Source organism: Acinonyx jubatus, chromosome E4 (assembly GCF_027475565.1).
Source record: "Acinonyx jubatus isolate Ajub_Pintada_27869175 chromosome E4, VMU_Ajub_asm_v1.0, whole genome shotgun sequence".
Classification (NCBI taxonomy): domain Eukaryota; kingdom Metazoa; phylum Chordata; class Mammalia; order Carnivora; family Felidae; genus Acinonyx; species Acinonyx jubatus.
Window position 1 is genome coordinate 26,636,990 of NC_069395.1, and position 23,054 is coordinate 26,660,043.

The following is a 23,054-nucleotide window of genomic DNA, read 5'->3' on the forward strand; positions in this document are numbered from 1 at the left end:
CCAGAACGTTTGTTTTTCTACTAGTAATCACAGAAGGGGAGATTACTTCCGGAATCTACAATGTCTAAAGGGAATACCAAAGTGTCCTAACATACTACTTTTCAGCCATGTTTTATCTTTCTTTACGATTTTAGCATATGTGCTGAAGCAAGCACTGTTTTGTCTTTCTTTAAAACATTATTTAGCGTACTCTGCCATCCTGAAAGTCCTATTGAACTAACCCCACCCAGGTATATTCAGGTTATCACCTAAGACAGAACTAATGCACCACTGATTTTCACCCCATTGTAATTTCATTTCTTTCGTCCCGTCCTTCAAATACTAACACTGTTGTTCAAATAATTTTTAAAGATTAATTGTCCCTCTCTTATGAATGACCCAAGCCCTATTAAGTACAACAGTGAGACAAGGACAGTGGCCCTGAAGAACCTTCCTTGGGTTGGGTCACTGTCTTTGTACACTGTCCTGGCTGGGCATTTTTGCAAAATCGTTTTCTATGAACACCGACTGAGAGAAAACATCCTGGTTACTCACAATGATACAGCCCTCTATCCGCATGTTCACTTGCTCATAAAGCCACACCTGAATCCGAGATCTCTGAAATAATCGTAAAAATAGGTATGTTAAAAAAACAAGCAAAACAAGCACTCTGGTCAAACAATACAGAAATCTGGCTCCTAAAGAAAACCTTCAAAAATAAAAGCCAAGAATTTAACTACTCAAATCATATGTAAGAATTAGTAACCAAGATTAGTTACTTGCCAAGCAACAGTCTCAATAAATGCTATATTGGGACCAAATTAATAATTTTCCTGTGATGCTAGGACTCAATTGTATTTCTTACAGCTTCTCGTCTCGATACATATTGAGTGCTAATTGACAGTATAGCATAAAGCAGCAATTCCCAAATCATCAGGGCTTCTTTCTTATGTGCAATAGCAAAATCCAGCTTCAAAACAGCTTTCTCTAGGTTCCCAGGTTTCCACATCTCACATTTAACAACCAGGGGAAGGACCCTCAAGCCTGGTGATTAAAAATTACAATAGCTTGGGGGCACCTGGGTGGCTTACTGGGTTAAGCACCCCCGCTTTTGACCTCAGCTCAGGTCTTGATCTCAGGGTCAGGAGTTTAAGCCCCACTTTGGGCTCTGCGCTGGGCATGAAGCCTGCTTAGAAAAAAAAAAGTTACAATGGCTTGGGGTGCCTGGCTGGCTCAGTTGGGTGAAGCATGTGACTCTTGATCGTGGGGTCATGGGTTTGAGCCCCACGTTGGGTGGAGATTACTCAAAAAAAAATTATCATGGCTTGAAATTAGTCTGTCTGCAACTGTGTTACACATACTACAACGGTCAGAGCAACAGAAAATGCATTTTCTTTCCAAAATAACTTAAATACTCGACCCTACTACCTCACAATGTGAATTGCTAAAAATTCCCCTAAAGGAAAGCTGCCTGCCTTCAAGTATCCTCTGAAGGTATCCCTCCTCTCTTCCTTTTCGGGCATCTTTTTTATATCTCAGTTTTCTCCCAAGTGCTAAACACACCACCTTATTATGTGGCTTAAAGTCGACAGGATTTCTTTCCTTCAATGTTTCACCCCAGAGGAAAGGAAAGGGGAAACGTTCCAATAATGAGTACCAACAAAAAGCACCCAAATACCAGTCATGCCTGCCAAGAACTGCTTTTTGAAGTACTTTTGGTCTTGCAAAAGTAATGACCCTATTCTTTCACTGCTTGGAGTGGGCATTTCATTACATCCCGGAGCCCCTTCCCCGCAAATACTCCTCCAATCTCCGGTTTCACCTCCTTTTTTTTTTTCCTTAAGGAAACTCCAGCCCCACGGTGGGGCTGGAACACTCCACTCCAAAATCAAGAGTCGCACATTCGACCGACCGAGCCAGCCAGGCGCCCGTTTCATCTATTTTTAACTCTAGAACACGTTGATTAGGCAGGATGATGCAAACAAGCCAAATAAATTCACCTTTTACTTTAAAAAAAAAAAAGGACAGAACAACAAAGCACAAACAACTTACGTACATTTTGCAAGTATCTGAAGATGAGGTTCTGCACCAGGGGTTAAGGAAAAAAAAAAATACAGGCAGAGGATAGACCGTGCTCCCCGAAACGGGCCAATCCCACCCCCATCTCGCCTTTGTTTTCTGAACACGAGGTCTGGTGTCCAGGCAACGGCCGGAGCCCAGCCAGGCACTCTTTAGGGGCTCCCGAACGTTCCGAAGGAATCCCTCCCACTCCTTTGCTCTCCAGGGGCTTCTTGGCGCCGACACCTTCCTCCTCCCTGAGCCTGAGGACTCCCACCTCCACTCAGTACCTAACTAAAGCCGTCTTCCTTCGCTCATCCGCGCCACTTCTGCACTGCCCACTGCAGGGGGCTGCCCAAGCCCACCTCTCACCGGGTCTTCAACTACCCCGCGCTTTCTCCCGGCCTCGGTCGCCCCGGGTGCTCATGGGATGTGAGTCCGCACTCCGCTCCCTCAGGCCTGCTCTCAGTCTGCTCTTTCGCCCCCCCGTTTTCTGGCCCGAACCTCCCAGTCCTGACATCCTACGTAGGATACGATGGGCTGCACCATCACCTTCTGCACTTTCTGGCCCTGGCCGCGGTACGCCATGGTGGAAGCTGACAAAGACCGCACGCTAGCTCTGAGAGCAACTTCCGGCAAAAGAGGCGGAAGCGGAAGTGTGTGGCGCGCGCGAGGCGACCGGGGCGGCTCCTGGGAAATGCCTCTCTAGCCGTGGAGGTTGCTTTTCTCGGTGCTCCATAGCCCCTGCGGGGAGGCCCTCCGGAGGCGGCCGCACCTTGGACCGTGAGTCGGTCCTACAGCGCCTCCTGGAGGGAGCCGGGAGGAGGCGCCGAGCGGCCTCGCCTGTACGGCGGCCGCGGCGGAAAGCGGTGCAGACGCTGGCGCCTGGCGCTGGAGCGGCTCCATTTTCTATGTGGGCTTTAGGAGCCGAGTGGTTACCCTGCGTACCTCTAGGGTCTAGGGCTTTTTCTGAGGCCTATTTCCTTGAAATTTAGGCACGAGGGGCCGCATCGTGATGGAGAGGGTAGGGCGGCAAGAAGCCCAACTCGGAGGACCGCCCCCCTGACACTAGCCAGGCCCCGCCCCGCCTGCCACTAGCAGCCACAGATGATCTGAAACCCGGAGACCCCCCTCCACCCACCCCCCCCCCCCACACACACCTGCCACTAGCAGCCACAGATGATCTGAATGCAAAAATCAGGCCCTGTGGTTCGCTCTGATCCCACTCTCGTCCCCTTTGTTTTCTGAACACTGTAAGTAAGGGGTTACTGCAAGGTGGCCGCAGGGCCCGGCTGGCGGGGAAGCCCTGAAACCTGAGGACTAGGCCCAAATAAGGGTAAGTTCCTCAGCCTTGCCCTGTCTCGGCGGTGGCGTCACCAGGATGGAGATGAAAATGTCATTCCTCGCCGGGTTGAAGATGCAGTGAAGCGGTACCTTGTGTGTGTACTCAGCAAGGCCTCCGTGTTGAAACACACTGTCGCCCGGGGGACAGAGCTGGAAGGAGAGGAGCTGGAGTTTGTAAGGTTTTGTCAGGGGCTTGTGGCCTGGCATAAATGTTATTTGATCGGGATACCCATTTCACAGATGAAGAAACTGAAGCTCAGAGTTGCGGGGACTCCTCTAAGGGGACACCCCTTAGGCAAGTGGCAGAATCATAACTTGCCTGAGATCTTCTGCTGAGTACAATATCGATGCTTGTCCTTATAAAATGTTGTGATTAAAGGATGTGAAAATGAGCTTTACACTATAAAGAGCTGGAAAACGCACAAGATAATTATTTGCTTAAAAAAAAAGGTGTCCCACCCAATCCCAGTAGAGGGTTAGATCGTCCACAGAGTAAACAGGAGATTTGTTGAATTCAAAGATAGCATGGGTGGAATAGACTATCATACCTGTCTCATCTCAGAAAACAAAGATGTTTAACTACTTTTGCAACTTTCCGGCTCTGACGTCATGATGCCTAGGCTTTTGGAGATCGATCCCTATAACCTATTATCTGATCACATAGTTCGTGAGAAGCGATTTAAAAAAAAAAAAAAGTTTGCTTGGGCGCCTGGTGGCTCAGTTTGTTGAGAGTCCCACTTCAGCTCAGGTCACATCAGGGTCACTGCTGTCAGTGGGGAGCCAGCTTTGGAGCCTCTGCCCCTCCCCTGCTCGCGCTTCCTCACTGTCTCTCTCGCTCTCTCTCTCACAAAAATAAACATTAAAAAAAAAGTAAAAATGATTTTGCTTTTTTACATTTAAATTTTTGAACCATCTAGAATGTATCCCAGTATATCCTGGAACTGATACAACTTTGTAATATCTAGATGGCTACCCAGTTTTCCATTACTATTACAAAAAATAACCCATTGTTCCCCATTTAATTTAAAATGCCACATTTAGGGGCACCTCAGTGGCTCAGTTGGTTGAGCGTCGGACTCTTGATTTCTGCTCAGGTCATGATCCCACCAGGGGCCTGTGATCAAAGCCCAAGTCAGGCTCTGCACTTGGGATTCTTTTTCACCCTCTGCCCCTCTCCCCCACTTGCACTCTGTATACCTCTCAAAATAAATAAATAAACATTAGAAATAAGGGGCGCCTGGGTGGCTCAGTCGGTTGAGCGTCCGACTTCAGCTCAGGTCACGATCTCGCGTCTGTGAGTTCGAGTCGGGCTCTGGGCTGATGGCTCAGAGCCTGGAGCCTGCTTCAGATTCTGTGTATCCCTCTCTCTCTGCCCCTCCCCCGTTCATGCTCTGTCTCTCTCTGTCTCAAAAATAAACGTTAAAAAAAAATTAAAAAGAAAGAAATAAAATGCCACGTTTATAATATACCAAGTGTGTGTGTGTGTGTGTGTGTGTGTGTGTGTGTGTGTAGTTTATATTTTGCTCAATTGATCTTTGTGTCTATTTATGGGCCAGTGTCACTGTTGCAAGTATTGTATGATGTTTATTTGCTAGGACTAAAAGTCAGTAGAACTTTGTTAGCTATTCTTGTTTGTTTCTTATAAACTTTAGAATTAGCTTATCTGATTAAAAGAATCCTTTTACAATAAACTTGAGAACAACATAGAATCAGTTTTTTAAAACTAAGTACCTGATGGCTATTCGTTTAAATTTTCCTTTTGAGTTTTTGAGAATTTTCCAGTAAACTTTTTAGTTCCTTCTTGCTAGCTTATCTGGTGTAATCATAGATATTTCCTCTTTCTTGTACTTAACAATTGCCTTTTCCTTGCTTGTATGCTCTAGCAGGGTTTTAGAAGAAAAAGTGATAGATTCAATTACATGAAAATTACATGAAGTTTTGGGTGACTAAAAAGCCACCATAATAAGCAAAGTCAAAAGATCTGGGAAAAGTATGTTTGCACCACATCAAACTAATGGCTAGTTTTATTAGGATATAAAGAACTTTTTAAAAATGCTCTTCTGGTTCTCTATTGCTGTGAAAGATTTCAAATAGTACCTTAAAACAACAAGTATTGTTACATTTCATGATTTTGTGAGTTAAGAATTTGGGCATTGCTCAGCTGGGCAACTTTTTTGCTTCAGAAGACAGACATATTCAAGGGCTTGGCGTGTGTATTTGGAAAGCTGGCCTCACTTGGGTCCCCTTCTATGTCTGTGTAGCCTCGGGGCCTCATACATGGTCTCTCTAGCAGACTAGATGCTTTCTTTGCTTTTCTTTTCTTTCCTTTTCTTTTTTTAAATAAAGTTTATTTGGGGCGCCTGGGTGGCTCAGTCAGTTAAGCGTCTGACTTTGGCTCAGGTCATGATCTCACAGTCTGTGAGCTCGAGCCCCATGTCGGGCTCTGTGCTGACAGTTCAGAGCCTGGAGCCTGCTTCGGATTCTGTGTCTCCCTCTCTCTCTGCCCCTTCCCTGCTCATGCTCTGTCTCTCCCGGTCTCAAAAATAAATAAACATTAAAAAAAATTTAAATAAAGTTTATTTACTGATTTTGAGAGAGGGAGAAAGAGAAAGCATGAGTGGGGGAGGGACAGAGGGAGAGAGAGAGAACCCCAAGCAGGCTTCATGCTCAGTGCAGAGCCCGACAAGGGCTCACAGTCTCAAAAACTGTGAGATCACAAACTAAGCCAAAATCAAGTCAGATGCCTAACCAACTAAGCCACCCAGGCACCCCTAGCAGAGTAGGATGCTTTCTCACATGAGGATTCAGGCCTCTAAAAAAACCAAGGCTGAAGCCAACAGTATCTTTTAAAGGCCAGACCCAGAACGAGTTTATGGTCCACACCCCCAGTCAGGTTCAAGGGCTGGAAAAATAGAACCCACTTCTGTTAAAGGCTAAAGAATTTGCAGCCCCAATCTGACCCAAAGATCCAAAATACAAATTGGCAGAAGTGAACAATTAGTTTATAGTAAAGGAAATACAGATGATCTTCCCACATATGAAAAGATGCCCAACTTCACTCATTATGAGATATGCACACTAATTTCCCCTGAGAAGCATAGACAAAGATCAAAGAGTGGTGGTAATGGCAATCATTAAGCTGCACTATTAGGTATTTAATCCTATAGATAAACTTACATGTGTGATATAATGTAACCACAGCAGCATCATGTCTATCAACAGGGAGTATCTCAATCACTGCATATTCATATAGTATGATACTATGCAACTGTAATTAAGATCAAAGAAGCTCCTTGTGTCCTGATATGAAATGGTACCCCATATACAGTAAAGAGAAAAATCAGGCTATGGTATATCTGAGATTTATTTCAAAATAATTCCATGGGGGCTCCTGGGTGGCTCAGTTGGTTCGGCGTCTGACTCTTTGGTTTCGGCTCAGTTCATGATCTTGCGGTTTGTGGGTTTGAGCCCTGCGTCCGGCTCTGGGTTGACAGGACAGAGCCTGCTTGGGATTCTCTCGCTCCCTCTCTCTCTGCCCCTTCTACACTCGCTCTCTCACTTCCTCTCAAAAATAAACATTAAAGAAAAATGATAATCCCATGGAGTGAGCAGAGCTGAATCTCAGATGGGGTAAGCCTAAGGAGCAAAAGTAATCAATTATTATTATTATTATTTTGTAAACACTGCCCTCAATGTGGGGCTCAAACAACCCCAAGATCAAGAGTCACATGCTCTACCAACCGAGGGAGCCAGGTGCCCCTAAGGAGAAACATTTAAGGATTCACACTCACACATGCAAATATAACCCTGGGAGCGAGCACCTCCTTAAATTGCGCCCAGGCACCTTACCTGCCTCATCTTAGTCTCAGCCCTGGGGCCCAGAATAAGGGGTGGATAGTGGGTATGGGCGTAGACGAAACAGGATTTGTCACGAATTTGTAATTCATAATTTAAAACTTCATAGGAAAAAATATAATAAGCAAGGTGCAGATCATGGATTTAAACGATACTGTGATACTGTATGTAAATGTATTTGCATATATATATTTGCATATATATATATATATATATATATATATATATACACACCTAAGATCTCTCTGGAAGAATACCAAATGATAACGTTGGTTTTGGAGGAGAACTGGGTAGCTGGGGCAGGAGTAGGAAGGAGAATTTTTTATTGTATACCCTTAATACGTTTTCAATTTTGGTAATTGTAAATGGATATACAGTTGAACAATGTCAGAGTTAGAGGTGCCAACACCTCAGCCCCACTGTGCAGTGAAAACTCTGTGTATAACTTTTTACTCCCCTGAAGCTTAACTACTAGTAGCCTGCTGTCGACGGGAAGCTTTGCTGATAACGTGAACAGTCTATTAACACATATTTCTCTGTTTTATGTATTATATACTGAATTCTTAAAATAAGCTGGAGAAAAGGAGATGTTAAGCAAGTTGTAAGAAAGAAAAAAAGAAGAAAGTCGCCAGAAAGAGAAAATACACTTACAGTACTGTGCATACATTCACTGAAAAAACCCAGAGTATAGGCTGGCTAGGCTAGAAGGGGATAGGGTGGTGGCAGGCTGGCCTCGGTATAGTGATATTCTGCAGCCTGGTGGCCTTGGTTTACAGGGGTAGCCACTGGCGGTGGTGGTTGGGTGGGGTGGGGGGCCTGTGGGTGGCCACAAGGGCCTGAGTGCACAATACATCTGCCCCAACCGCCTGGAGGTGTGTACCACGGGCCCGTGGCCACCAGCAGCTGCCTCCCCGAGCCCAGTGCACAGAGGACTCTGTGGCCAGGGCTCCTATGCAGTAACATCCTTGCCCTTTGGGCCTCTGCCTCAGCCCAGCCTCCTGCCTGCTAGCGGCCCCCTGCTCAACCTGACTACCTTGTAGGGACACAGGGCGACCAGCCACCCTGCCCAGTTCTGGGGCTCCCCGAGGCCACGGAGGGCCCCAGAGCCCTCCCCAGGAAGGGCAGCAGGTTCAATCTCTGCATCAGTGGCCTTCTCATGGGTCCCTTGAAGACCGGGGTGGGCATCTGTAAATAAATGCCACGTAGCTTTCGCTGTCAACTCAAAAAAAAAAAAAAAAAAAAAATGCACGTATAAGTGGGCCTGTGCAGTTCAAACCAGTGTTGTCCAAGGGTCAACTGTATCACCAACTCCATCAATTCATTAAATAGTGGAAACTACTATGAAACCTGTTTCCCTTTTTAAATTACAACTAATGTTTTCAATTACAGCTAATCGTAATGTTGGAAAACGCTAAGATTTTCACAACGCTCCCCAAGTGTCTGCAAAGTGGGCTTGAGAAACACTGGTCCAGAGAAACACACCCTGAGTGAAGAGTCAGCTCCAGGCCTCAATAGTCAACAGCATCCTTCCTCTCAGCTCAACTTCCCTGCGTCTCCACCAGAAGCCTCACAGCTTGCTGAATGACTAGGACGAGTGAGCATTCCTAAGAGTGGGGTTGCAAAGCCAGGGGCAGTCTAGCAAAGATCACCAGCCCCTGATACGGCTCAAGAGCTTTTTCATTCATCTGGCCACTTATTTTATGCCTTTTGTCATGGGCTGAAGCGTGCCCCCTGAAACTCCTATGTTGAAGCTCTACCCACTCCCCAACCGCAGCTCAGAATGTGACCGTAGTTGGAGACAGGCCCTTAACGGGGTAATTAAGGTTAAATGAAGTCAGATGGGTGGGGCCCATCTTGAAATTTCTGGCTGTGGCCAAACTCTGCAACATTTGGGCCCTCTTCTGTTAAAACTGCAAACCATCATCACTCGAACCTCAACACACAATCTGTTTGCTATTTGTGAAAAGTTGATTGGACTTGTTGGAACTACTTTTAGAAAAAATCTATGTTCTCTGGTAACAAACTTGTGTATTCCCTTGACCAAAAAATTGGCATATTATATGAAGAAACTTGTCTGAAATTTTTAGGACCTCATGCTTGAAAAAAATTTTTTTCTCATGCTCGAAAATTCTTAATGGAACCCATTTAAGATCATTTCTAAACCCTCTCTTTAAAAAAAAACAAACGGCATTATTTGAGTTACAATGATAATGGAACTCAATTCAATTAATGTTGGGAAACCCTATGCAGCTAAAACTGAGCATACGTGTGGGGAAGTTTGGCAATACGTCCTTGTGAGAGTTTTCTAAAGCAACACAGTCATCTGTGAAATTGGAGCATTTAAACAAGAGGCCAACGACGTTGTGACTGGGGACCCTGTCGAGACAGACCCTAGGCTGAAGTGACGTATGACCGCTTGACTCACAAGGTCCAGACTTTCCTACACCGGCTTTATTTAAAACACAAATAAGTATTTCTCTTTCTTGTAATGGCAAATGGTTCAAATAATGCTGAACATGAATCATTGACTAATACAAGGACTTTAAATATGAAACAAAATTATTTTTAAAAAAGCAAAAGAATAAAGGTTATATACAAAAGGGACCTGGAATCTTTAAGCTGATTCCAAAAATGAAATGAGTAGAAAATCTGTGGTGAAACCAGAACATTCCACCCCTGCTTTGGAGAAGGGCTATTATACAACATTCAGTCAGCTGAAGAAGGATTGGTAGAGAGGTGTCTATACATAAGTTTCAAGTCATTTTTGCTTGTGCAGAATCATCCAGATCTTCCCAAGACTGAATGGGCAGTCCTGTGGCTTTCTTCCTTTTCCATATTCCCAACAAGGCTACATGAAGTTCAACTCTCGATGAGCCGCTTACAACAGCAGTTCCTTAGGAGCCAACATGACAGGTGGGTCAGATTTCCCTATGAGAAACAAACTGGCCACCCACAGCAAAGTATCAAAATGGACAAGTCCTCCTTTCCTCTTCCTTCCGATTATGTACAACATGTCTCCTCTTAAGACTCTTCTCCCCATCACGCTTGTTCCTTCACACGTCTAAACCTTGAGGTGATACGAAGGAGACCGACATCAAGAAAAGAAAATTCAATTCCGAAATGAAGAGAACTGGAAGGTATACAATACACCCCCAGAGCATCTCAATAATCCCTGCTACAGTACGGTTCGGCATACTGCTACAGTTCGTAGATAAATATTGGCAGCTTGGAGGAGTTCCATTTTTTTTCCCCCTGGCGGTTAACGAGTACCAAATAAATACTGGGCGAGACGAGTTTGCTGGGAGAATTAGAAATAAAAAATTAACCAATTTTTATCCCTGTGATAATTCAATGCCAGTAGGAGGCAAGTACTGAAGAAGAGAAGGGACAACTTTCATGCTAAAAAAAGAATTCCTCTAATCATTCTGTCACCATCTCTTGTTAAGAATCCAGGGAATCCCAGAAATAGAAAATTAGTTTCAGAGGACCCCTGAGGCACTTTAAAGCCTTAAAAAATTACAGTAATAATAAATTAGCTATTGCTCTTTAGAGGCTTACAGAGCAGCAGAAGCATGAAAATCAGGTTGAAAAAGTTATGTCCAGATTACAAGCTTTCTGAGCTGCTCAGCCCTCTGTAAAGCTTAGTTGGATCTCCAAATACCTTTAAAAAAGACATACAATTTAACACAGACTGAGTGGGTTTTTTGTTTAGTGGTAGTGTGAAATTTGGTCCTTAATGGCAGCAGCTGTCTTCATCCTTTTCAAACTCAGGTAACATTAAGTACATTAAGACAAGACATAAAAGAAATATACAGCAAAGGGGAAAAAAGCCCAAACTGACAAACACCTCAAGGAGTCACTAAGTTCTCTCGCACCCTTCGACTTGGATCTCCCTCTCAGTTTTTTTGTGGAGAGGTGTAAGACAAGACATTTTTCTTATAGATGCTAGACAATGGCATCGAATGGACAATGGTTATCAAGGGACTTTAAAAATCTGACCCCAAGGAATCCAGGACAGGTAATTCGGAGGTATACTTCTGATACGGGGCAAATTCTAGACTAAAGAAATGATCATCTTGGGTAAATGTTATAATAGATGAAACTAAGTCCAGTTTTTTGTTTTTTGTGTTTTTTTTTGTTTTAAGTGTTCTACCGCCTTCAGCTATCGATCATCTCTGACAGCTCAAGCAGAAGGTCATCTTCATCTTTCCCAGGATCCAAGTCAATCTCAGCTTCTAATTTGCCTCCTGAAATCTCCCATATTAGTTTCTCAAAATCATCCTCCACTGAAAGCGGGGGCTTTCCTGTTGAGGCAGAGCTGAGTCGGCGAGTTTTCGTAGCCACCTGGGATGAAGAAGGGCCAGATACTTCCGGTGGGGACGGATCGGAAGAGGACTGGACCGGAGGCAGCGCAAGACTGTAAGAAAAAAACCCAAAAGATTATTAGAAAACTGCCTTGTCAGTGGTTGGCTGAATGGTCCCACCATTCAATGGTCCCACCCACTGAATGTCTCAGGAACACAAAGAATTAGCAAAGAGCTGTTTCTGATAAAAAACGTAACACAGAACTGTTTTACTGATTTAGGACAAAGCATTTGCATCCTTTAAAGAAGCGGAATTCAAACAGATATTTAAAACATCAAAAAAAAAAAAAAATACAGTCAATATATAAACAATGGCACCAAAGGAGAACAGCAACCCCGAGTATCATGTTTTCTTCCGATTAACTGGAAGCTTACATTTACTTAGACGTGGCCAAATCGGCAATGTTCAAATGTTTATTAAGCAGTGTTATTCTCCAGAGCATAAATAAGAAGAGCGGCCTGAAGTCTGCTTAGGAAGAATCGCAAGTATTACCTGTCTCTGGGTTTTTCTGTCTCAGGCAGAGCGACTGACTTGTCCTCAGAGAGGAGTGGGACGACAGCCTACAAAAGGAAAAGTAAGGCGATTCAGTGGGAGGCAGGCTTTTTTTATTTGAACATACTCATGTTCTTTTGCCACTTTCTCAGAATCTTGGTTATTATTCTGGAAATCCAAGAATAAACAGTCCCAAGATTGAGTGCCGAAACAGGCAAAATATCTTGCTGCCCAAGAATTCGCTTTAAAAAAAAAATCCCATTCTGCCACCCCACAAAGGTGTGCTTGTAGATGGAGACTACGGTAACAACCTAAAACTACACCAAGATGCGGAGGCAACGGCAGAAGCGGCACAGAGGCAGGGAGCTGGCAGAGCTCCTCTCCCGGCTTTCCTCCCACACCGCTCACAGCAGCATCTAGTTGGATCTACGCTTACCACAGCTGCTTTCCTGGTGGGGCTTTCCTGTAGGACGCTGCTGGAGCCGAGTGGCTTCACAGCTGCAATGACAGCAGGGTGCACCTCCGCCGCCTTGCGTTTGGGGGCCAACTTGGGGGATGAGACCACTTTAACGACAGATGGCTTCACGTTGACTTTGGGTTTAGCTACAAGGGACAGAAAATATCTGATTAAGAGCTAGAATAATTCCTCTTTCACATGGAGAATAATTTAGAATATCGACCTTCCTTCACAATACTGGAAATAACACACACACCCCAAAATGAAAACAATCCATGAACGATCTGCACTATACATGTGGGCATAATGTAGAGGTATACTCAAATAATCCCTTCCAGTGGCTCTTGAATTTGCTGTTCTTCCATTCCCTGGTGTTTTCCTTCTTCAAAACCAGAGGAAAGATACACCACAGAAAGCTTTTTCCCCCAGGGAGATGTAACTGACGTATTAACATTATATTAGCTTAAGTCATACAACATAATGATTCAATATACTGTGATCGGATGACGGCCACGGTAAGTCTACTTAGTACATACACAGTTACAATTTTTTGTGTGTGAGAACTTTTAGGATCTACTCTCCTAGCAACTTTCAAATATACAATACGGTTGTTGTTTTTTTTTAATTTTGTTTTCTAACGTTTATTCATTTTTTAATAGAGAGAGTAAAAGTGGGGGAGGGGCGGAGAGAGACGGAGACACAGAACCTGAAGCGGGCTCCAGGCTGTCAGCAAGGAGCCCTTTGCGGGGCTCGAACCCATGAATCGTGAGATCATGACCAGAGCTGAAGTTGGACGCTTAGCCACCTGAGCTACCCAGGTGCCCCTGCAACACAGTAGTAGTTAACTATGGTACGTTACGTCCCATGACTTGTTTAAAAATATGCAATCCGGGGTGCCTGGGTGGCTCAGTCGGTTAAGCGTCCGACTTCAGCTCAGGTCACGATCTCAGGGTCCGTGAGTTTGAGCCCCGCGTCGGGCTCTGGGCTGATGGCTCAGAGCCTGGAGCCTGCTTCCGATTCTGTCTCCCTCTCTCTCTGCCCCTCCCCCGTTCATGCTCTGTCTCTCCCTGTCTCAAAAATAAATAAACGTTAAAACAAAAATTAAAAAAATAAAATAAAATAAAAAAAATAAAAATAAAAATAAAAATATGCAATCCTTCACGAATCTGCATGCCATCCTTGCCTGGGGGCCATGCTAGTCTTCTCTGCAGCGTCCCAATTTTAGTTACGTGCTGCCGAAGCGAGCTTTAGACAAAGCTCTTTCTCTCCTTTTTTTTTTTTTTTTTTTTTCCAGTTTATTAACTGATTTTGAGAGAGAGAGAATCTCAAGCAGACTCTGCGCTGTCAGCATGGAGCCCAATGTGGGGCTCGAACCCACAGCCCGTGAGATCACGGCCTGAGTCGAAGTCGACCGCTCAACCGACTGAGTCAGGCACCTCTAACAGCAACTTTAAATTCTGAGAAAGGAACTCCTCTAGTTTTGTCTTTATTTTAAATAGAATTATCAAAAATCCTACTCTCCACCTGCGTGACCAGCATACAACACAACCGGAATCTGACTCAACTGTTGCCAGGAGTTACTAGAAACTCGGCAATTGTGAAATCCTAAAGCAACACACTTTAGCAAAACCACTCACCTTTACCCCTTTTTTCCAAGGTCTGTGCTGCACATTTCACATTCAATATTGAGTCCCCAATTCCTGAGGTTTCTACCTCTGCTTTTTGGGACGACTTTGTGGGCAGCCGCTTTGTCAGGTGCCGTGTGATGCCTGGCGCAGCCACGAGCAGGGCCTTCTCTGCTATCTGAGTGTTGCAGGAGTCTACATCTCCCCGAAGGGGTGTCAAAACTGATTTTTCCTTCTGCGCCGTTCCCCTCTCCAATTGTTTCTGCATGTGCTTCTCTCTCATGGTCTCACATCTCTTGGCTTGAATTTTAGGGATGCCAACTCCCGTGGTCTCTTCTGAAGCCTGTGGATAAATTTAAATGACAGATTTGAAAACTTAGTACCCCCCAACAATCTGTACGATAATTATTATTTGTAAGTTACCAGGCTTTAGATCTCAAAAACAAAAACAAAAAACAAAAAACTTAGGGCACCTGGCTGGCTCAGCTAGTAGAACATGCAACTCTTGATCTCAGGGCTGTGAGTTTGAGCCCCACATTGGGTATACAGGTTACTTAAAAATAAAATCTTTATCTATCTATCTATCTATCTATCTATCTATCTAAAAGTAGGCTTCACACCCAGCACAGAGCCCAACGTGGGGCTTGAACTCATGCCCAAGAGCCAGATCCAACTGAGCCACCCAGGCACCCCAAAATTTAAATCTTTAAAAAAAAACAAAACAAAAAACTTGTTTCAAAGAAAAAAACTAAAACTGAAACTAATATAATACTATGTCAATTTTATTTCAATTAAGAAAATCTTATTTATAAGTTACTAGGCTGACCTCTAAGTCTAGCAGAGTTTGACGTGATCTAGAACACAAGAGCTGATATTAAACGGAAAATGCCAAGCTGAAGATGAACGTTAAAGATACATGGAACAAGGGGCACCTGGGTGGCTCAGTCAGTTAAGCGACCGATTCTTGATTTCCACTCAGGTCATGATTTCCTGATTGGTGGGACTAGGCCCTGCATCGGACTCTGTGCTGACAGCACGGAACCTGATTGGGATTCTCTCTCTCCCCCTCTCTCTGTCCCTCCCCCGTGCATGTGTCTGCATGCTCTTTCTCAAAATGAACAAACATTAAAAAAAAAAAAATGTGCGGAACAACAAAAACCCCAATGTTATAGGATAGATGATCTTGACCCTAAGTCAACTACAAACGCCTCCTAATCAGACACTGGCACAAAGATTTATGTTCAATGATATTCGTCCTCTTAACTGTATAAAACTACATCTACATGTCCAGAAACAGACTATATTGACATAATGGAACATTATGTGGCCAACTAATGTCTTGAAGAATTATGAATACAGCATAATTAAAGCAGGCTGCAAAATGATACACTGTAGAACAGTTCTCAATTACTTTATTTTTTTAATGTTTATTTTTGAGAAACAGAGAGAGTGGGGGACGGGCAAGAGTGACAGAGACAGAGACAGAGACAGAGAGAGAGACAGAGAATTCCAAGCAAGTTCTGTGCTGTCAGTCCAATGCGGGGCTCAGACCCATAAACTGTGAGATCATGTGACCTGAGCCAAAATCAAGAGTCAGATGCTTAACCAACTGAGCCACCCAGGAGCCCCTCAACCATTTTCTAAACATGAGTTAAACACTGAACAAGTTCACATATACATGTGTATATAAACAAAAGGCTTGCAAGAAATCCATGAAGAAACCTAATGGTTACTACATCTGAGTTGTGGAATTATAAGCATTATTCTTTATTAAAAAAATAAAAGTTCCCAAGTTTTGTACAATGGGTGATGTTATGCTTAATTTAAAAAATATTAAATGGGTGGCTCAGTCAGTTAGGCGCCCGACTTCGGTTCAGGTCATGATCTCATGGTTTGTGGGTTCGAGCCCTGCACCGGGCTCTGTGCTGACAGCTCAGAGCCTGGAGCCTGCTTCAGATTCTATTTCTCTCTCTCTCCCTCTCTGCCCCTCCCTGGATCACACTCTCTCTCTCTCAAAAATAAACATTAAAAAAAATTTTTTTTAAATATTAAATGGGGGTGCCTGTGGCTCTGTTGGTCAAGCATCCGACTTTGGCTCAGGTGGTGATCTTGCAGTTCATGAGTGAGAGCCCCTCATTAGGCTCTCTGCTTTCAGCATGGAGCCAGTGTCAGATCCTCTACCCGCCCCACCTCCCCTGCTTGTGTGAGCTCTCCCACACTCTCTCTCTCAAAATAAACATTAAAAAAATATTAAGCGGCCAATTAAAAACAACTTTAAAGGGGTAGAGAACACGGAGATACACAGAAGTACAGAAAACTCTCACAGAAAATTATAAGCACAGTGAAAGCTTGTTTCCCTAACTTATCAGTGAAATGTTACACAGAAATTTATTATGCTAAAACTAAAAGGCACATTTTACCATTCATTTGGCCTTTGCTTGCCATGAACAAAACTATACAATGATCTAAAATAAACTCACCTCTTTAGCCTCTGTTCTAGTAACAGTGCTCTGAGAAACCACTTCACTTCCTTCTTGAAGTTTCTTCTCTTCTTTTATACCTATATTCACATTAAACACATCATCAATTCTCTCACTTAGGCTGCAACTTCAGTAACAGATTAAAGCAAAACTTTTCTTTATAAAAATAAAGATAAGATAGGACAACTAAAATTGTAGATAAAGCCCATCGCCCTCATAAAGCTTAGAAATGCCTGTTACAATATCAAAGGTCTACAGAGCGCTCCTGTAAAGGAACAGCTTAACTTCATCGGATCCAGTGGTCTTCAAAGTTATCCGAGTACAGTTCTGGCAGAACGCCTACGAACACAGCGCGCACCACCGCCCTCTGACACACGACTTGGGGAAATGGGGAAATGGCACCACAGACCGAACTGTGTCCTTACCTGGTTTTTTTGTGATTCGGAGAAGCCGCCTTGCCCCGGGGGTGGCCTCGGGTTGCTGCTGGGAACCGATGCTGCTCTCTGAGCTCTGCTGCCCGCGCAGCGCCTTCTCCTGTTTAATCTCCTCCAGCGTCTTGATGTGCACTTCCTGCATGGACTTGGTTCTCCCTGCGGGCTCCTCTGACATTACTTTGCTGATGACTAGAGGTGGCAAAACCACCGTTTTTTTAATTTCGCTGTCGGCCTTCAGCTTGATGCAAGTTACATCCTTTTTGTTTTTTTGTCTCTCTGCTTCCTGCTGCCGATGTTTCTTTTCTGCCAAGACCTCAGAGAAGGTTTTGATTCGGATAGTGGAGGGGCTTCTTGTTCCTAAAGTAGAATCATCGACTTTTGAAGGTCCGTCTGTCTTGAGTTTAGGTTGTAATTCTCCACGTTTCTGACTAGCTTTTTCAAGAAGAATTTCTTCTAATGTCTTCACGTGAATCTCACCAACTTTAGTAACTCTCTCTGTTTTCATGGGGGAAAAAACAAGTCACTGTATTTGGAGTTTCTCTCTTAACAACTTAAGATCTTTCTGTTCTTGGATCAGGACAGAGTCCTAATAGAGCAGTATCATTTAGGCAGGTAATTAAAATGATCAAAGTATTATTAGTCTCATTTTCAGTTTCAGAATACTCCAAGTTTCAGGAAGTGGCCCTCAAGGAAAACTCTTAGGTGGCAAAAATTACTGATTTGTTAGAGTTCTATTCAGAAGCTTATTCCCGAAGAACCTCAAAGCCACTTACTAGCTGGAGAAATCTGTCATTGTAAATCTCACCAAACTAGTAATGAACTAATTCTTCCATTCATTTATAGATCTAAACATGTGCTGGACACCGTGCTAGAAAAAGAACGGTAAGCAAAACACAGTATCTACCCACATGTAATTTAAACTCTGAGAGACCAAACAGGCAACAACAAAGTGTGATAATAACGTTGTGATATGTTGTTATTTTTTAAGTAAGCTCTACACCTAACACGGGGGCTTGAACTCATGACCCTGAGATCAAGAGTCACACTCCCTCCCCTAAGGACTTAGCCAGCCAGGCGCCCCAACAATGATAATCTGATACAGGAAGTGTGATGCTAATACATAGGAACAGACAGCAAGAACCCCAACCTCTGCCCAGGAACCGGTGAAGGGAAGCTTTTCAGAGGAAGTAATATTTAAGTGATATGTGAAGGATGAAAAGGAGGTGAGACGGGTCCAAGACAGAAGAGAAATGGGAAAGGCTCAGAGAGTGGCATGCCCCCAAAGAGCTATTTTTAATGACACATTCATCATTCTACATCTGTTTGAAGAGCAAATTCACACTGACAGATATGCCTGTCCTCACTACTGAAGGGCTAAAATAAAGAATGATGTAATGTAGGAAAATTTGGAGACTGTACACACACATTTGATAAGTGAATGACAGCTCTTCATGCAAGATCAAAACCCAAAAATATCCTTTAACAACCTTGAACACATCACACTTGGTTTCACCTTTTGAACCTTTGAATGTGCCGTCCCTTCTACACAGAATATTCCCTACTGGTCTCATTCTCCTGCTGCCTAGTTTTAACTGAGTTCAGTTTAGAACCTGACACACTCCAATCTAGCTGATTTCTCTGATCATAGCACTGCTCACACAGTACTTCAAGTGTGTGTATTTCCAACCACACCAGATAGATACTTCATGAAAAGGGGCTAGATTTAGTTATCTGAAATATGTCAGTACAGTAGCTGTACATAGACAGCACTCAAACAGATACTGAATCACTTCCTTAGGTTTCTCGAATACAAATTCTTCCATTTGAAGACAGTGGGCTGATCTCAGAATTACCACTCCAAGGGAGCGTGTGAACGGGGACATGAAGACCTTGTTTCCCCACTCTACCAACATTTTATCAAAACGACAGAGAAGATAATAAAAGTAGAAGAAATCCACAGCGCTGGAAAACAAGGCTACCACCGGCAGAGCATAAATCTTGAGGGATTTCTGAGATAAGACAGCAGCTGTCTGAATTTACAGAAAAAGAGAAAAAGAACAAAAAAAAACCTGTAGGAGTGAGATCTGTTCTTCCCAGCAGAGCCAAAGAAAACCCGCCAAACTAGCAGGAAAAGCAACAGTGGGTAGAAACGTAAGGATGGGAGGCACCTGGATGGCTTAGTCAGTTAAGCATCCGACTCTTGGTTTCAGCTCAGGTCATCATCTCAAGGCTTGTGAGATTGAGCCCCACATTGGGCTCTGTGCTGACAGTGCGAAGTCTACTTGGGATTCTGTCTCTCCCTCTCTAACCCTCCTGCTTTCACGCTCACACGCTCTCTCTCTCAAAATAAATAAACTTAAAAAAAAAAAGGCACTTTCATGATGAAACTTAAAAAAAAAAAAAAGGAAAAAAGAAATTTAAGGATGACTTATAGAACAGCTGGACCAGTCATGACCTTCTCCTGAGAACTGCTCCCTAAAACGAGGAGAATCCGCTGGGGAGGGGAGCACATTAGGAGGTCGGGGCTGAAGGGAGAAGATGAAACAAATGACAAGCAGAAAAAGAACAGGGGACAAGAAGAAAAAGTACAGCTAGGGAAGGAAAGAAAGTGGCTGTGCTCTGAAAGTAAAGAAACTTCTTATTGTGGCAGTGGTATGAGCCCCCAGTCTTCTAGCCTGCAACCCACACAACTGCCTTTCAGTACACCTTCCCCACTTAGGCGGACCTTACTTGTGTCTCCCAGTCAGGAGGGAGGATCACCTGAGGACAAGTTGGTTAGAACCCACACAGGAAACCCAGGCTAGGAACTTACAGCTATGAAAAAGCAGTAACGTTAAAAGTGAACTAGAGACGCCTGGGTGGATGGCTCAGTTGGTTGAGTGTCTGACTCTTGATTTGGACTTAGGTCATGATCCCAGCGTTGGGGGACAGAGCCCTATGTCTGGCTCGGCACTGAGCGTGGAGCCTGCTTAAGATTCTCTCTTCCTCTCTCTGCTTGTGCACTCTCTAAAATTAAAAGAATAAATTAAAAAAAACAGTGAACCAAAATAGAGAGAAGCGATGAAGATGACCAAATAATATACTCACACATTTTTTAAAAGGTTCAAATTAGAAACTCCAGAGCAGCCTGAAATCAGGCTGTAAAAGACGGAGAAATCAGAGAACCAAAAAAGGGTCTTGGAAAACAAAAGCACAAGTGCAAAAATAAATCCAACAGAAGGAACTAATAAAAAAAAAAACCCACCAACCTGGTCAAAAATCAGCCATCTAGAACAGGTTTAACAAACTTAGTTGCTGGGCCCAATGTGGCCATGATCTCAATTTTATAAATACAACTTTATTAGAACATAGCTGCACGGACGCATTTACATATTGTACAAGGCTGCTTTCACACCACAACGGCAGGGTGGAGTAGTTGCAATGGAGACCACAAACCTTTGCAAAGCCTAAAATATTTACTATATTCCTGACCTAGAAAATAAAGCCAAGCAAAGACCATAGAAGGTGAGGCAAAACCCCAAAACCCAAAGGAATGGAGAATATGAAGACAAGATTAAAACACATGAGAAGCCTGTGTCCAAAAGTTCCAACCTCTGTCTAGTAAGAATTCCACAAAGAAAAAACTAAAAAGAAGGGTGGGAAAGGAATACTCAAAGAAATTGGAAGAATGTTTTCTAGAACTAAAAAAAGGTAAGTCCTTAGATTTGAAGGGCCCACCTGAATACTGGTCTGAATGAACAAAAAGTTCCACGTTTAGAGCCACCGTACTAAAGTCACAGCATAGTAGGAAAGGGTAAAGAAAATCCCAACTAAAAGTTTCTGAAGAATAAATTCAGGTTCTTTACAAGGGTAATAATATTTGACATCAGACTCCCTTTTTATGATGCTGGCAAAATCTTAACACACAAACCAGATGAAGACAGTATGAAAAAAGAGCACATGCCAACACGATTCATAAACAGATATAAAAACTAAAAAGCATCAAAGTGAGGAGCGCCTGGCTGACTCAGTCAGTAGAGCGTGCAACTCCTGCTCTCTGGGTTGAGAGTTTGAGCCCGACTTTGGGTACAGAGAGTACTTAAAAACAAACAAACAAAAAAAAACAACCAAACATCAAACTGAATCTAGCAATGTATAAAAAAGCTGAAGGACTAGAGTACATGTTCATTTTACTATTCATTAAACTGTATACATGTATATGCTAAATAGTTAGACTTTCAAATTTAAAAGGTTTAAAAATTACGGGTGGCTCAGCTAGTGAAGCATGTGTGTCTTGATCTCAGGGTTGTGGGTTTGAGTCCCATGTTGGGTGTAGAGATTACTTAAAAATTAAAATCTCAATATAAGGAAGAAAATTAAAATACTTAAGACCTCAACACCCAAATAAAACAAATGTTAATATTTTGGTGTATTTTTTGCAGTGTTCTTTGTAGGCATATACTTTTATCTTTACAAAACTGGAGTCATCTAATATATATGGATGCTACTCCCGAGAATAAGTTTCTAGAATAAGAAAATAAATTTCATCACTCCCTTAAAATAAGGTTCTTACCCTACATTAAAAAGTCAAAAGCACTACGTGTTCTTTTGTAACCTTTCTTCATTCAATATAATGTGAGAAGTTTTCCACATCATTATTGTTAAAACATGACTTATGACAATAATTACGTTAGTACATAACTACCTTAATTGAACTGGATTTCTTTTTGTTGGCTATTTAGGTGGTTTCCAGTTTCTTACTACTAATGCTATGGTGAACTAATGATTTTGCCATCTTTTAAGAAGAGGATTCATACCAGTGAGTAATTAATTACTTAGATTGTTACGGCAAGGAAAAAAAAAATAACAGAAGCTGGTTTTAGAGTTTACTTACCTGCTGCCTCCTCACTGTTTGGACCAGCTGACATGCCTAATCGCTCCTTCAGAGACTTGGAAACGTGAACTGTAAAGAAAAAAGAAAAAAAAAGTTGAACCCAGACTTTCTTCATTATTATTATTATTACTATAATTTTTTAATTTAGAGAGAGAGCATGTGCACGTGAGTGGGCAAGAGGGAGAGAGAATCTTAAGCAGGCTCCATTCTCCATGCAGAGCCTGACACAGGGCTTGATCCCATGATGTTGGGATCATTACCAGAGCTGAAATCAAGAGTTGGACACCTGACTGAGCCACCCAGGTGCCCCAGAACTTTTCCCCCCAAAGTTTACAAATTGGGCTTATGCTTCTCTTCTAATGCAAATTCTTAAAAAACAAACAAAAAAAACCCTCTTAAGATCTTAAAATTTTTCTTTTCCACAAAACAGACCTATGTGAATCATGAATTCCCTAGAGTATTCCAGAAAGCTTAAAAAATTTTTTTCTTAGATCTGAAAAGCAAAAACTACTGAATTCAGGGAAATAATTTTGTTATTGTACAGCCTTCTAAAGTCTTAGTGGCATCAAAAGGCTCCCATCCCTCAAATCTATTTTACTTATTTTTTTTTTATATTTTATTTTATTTTATTTTATTTTATTTTATTTATTTATTTTTAACGTTTATTTATTTTTGAGACAGAGAGAGACAGAGCATGAACGGGGGAGGGGCAGAGAGAGAGGGAGACACAGAATCGGAAACAGGCTCCAGGCTCTGAGCCATCAGCCCAGAGCCTGATGCAGGGCTTGAACTCACGGACCGCGAGATCGTGACCTGAGCTGAAGTCGGACGCTTAACCGACTGCGCCAGCCCCAGTATTTTACTTATTTAAAAAAAAGTTTTTTTTAATGTTTATTTATTTCTGACAGAGAGAGAGAGAGAGAGAGAGAGAGAGAGAGAGAGAGAGATGGCATGAGTGGGGGAGGGGCAGAGAGAGAGGGAGACACAGAATCCGAAGCAGGCTCCAGAGCCCGGCGGGGGTCTCAAACTCATGGATAGTGAGATTATGACCTGAGCTGAAGTTGGATGCTCAAATGACTGAGCCACCCAGGT

General features: G+C 43.0%; 2 protein-coding genes and 1 non-coding gene across 20 annotated transcripts in view; all 3 read right to left on the bottom strand.

Annotated features, from left to right (window-relative positions):
* Positions 1-3,114, bottom strand: part of SNRPE (small nuclear ribonucleoprotein polypeptide E) — a 141,851-nt gene extending 138,737 nt beyond the window's left edge. For 2 of the 12 annotated variants that reach the window (XR_008293369.1, XM_053209785.1), the window contains exons 1-3: positions 2,572-3,113; positions 2,036-2,062; positions 535-597 (exon numbers count right to left, since the gene is read on the bottom strand). Coding sequence is in view for 10 of the 12 variants with exons in the window: in XM_053209785.1 (XP_053065760.1) it covers positions 535-597; positions 2,036-2,062; positions 2,572-2,625 (144 nt within the window). In the remaining 2 variants the exon portion in view is untranslated. The other 10 variants (XM_053209781.1, XM_027074779.2, XR_008293370.1 and 7 more) reach the window with 9 other exon arrangements.
* A 6,551-nt stretch (positions 3,115-9,665) lies between these two features.
* The window catches only part of ZC3H11A (zinc finger CCCH-type containing 11A), a 43,923-nt gene continuing 30,534 nt past the window's right edge, over positions 9,666-23,054 (bottom strand). For all 7 annotated transcript variants that reach the window (XM_053209658.1, XM_053209657.1, XM_027074778.2 and 4 more), the window contains 7 exons: positions 21,963-22,031; positions 17,081-17,584; positions 16,656-16,735; positions 14,188-14,518; positions 12,530-12,696; positions 12,094-12,161; positions 9,666-11,653 (listed from right to left, as the gene is read on the bottom strand). In XM_053209658.1, coding sequence (XP_053065633.1) covers positions 11,395-11,653; positions 12,094-12,161; positions 12,530-12,696; positions 14,188-14,518; positions 16,656-16,735; positions 17,081-17,584; positions 21,963-22,031 — 1,478 coding nt within the window. In that variant the 3' untranslated portion in view covers positions 9,666-11,394. The remainder of the gene's footprint in view (positions 11,654-12,093; positions 12,162-12,529; positions 12,697-14,187; positions 14,519-16,655; positions 16,736-17,080; positions 17,585-21,962; positions 22,032-23,054) is intronic.
* On the bottom strand, positions 13,693-13,797 carry LOC113604019 (U6 spliceosomal RNA). Its single transcript, XR_003425833.1, has one exon. It is a non-coding gene; the product is annotated as a U6 spliceosomal RNA (small nuclear RNA).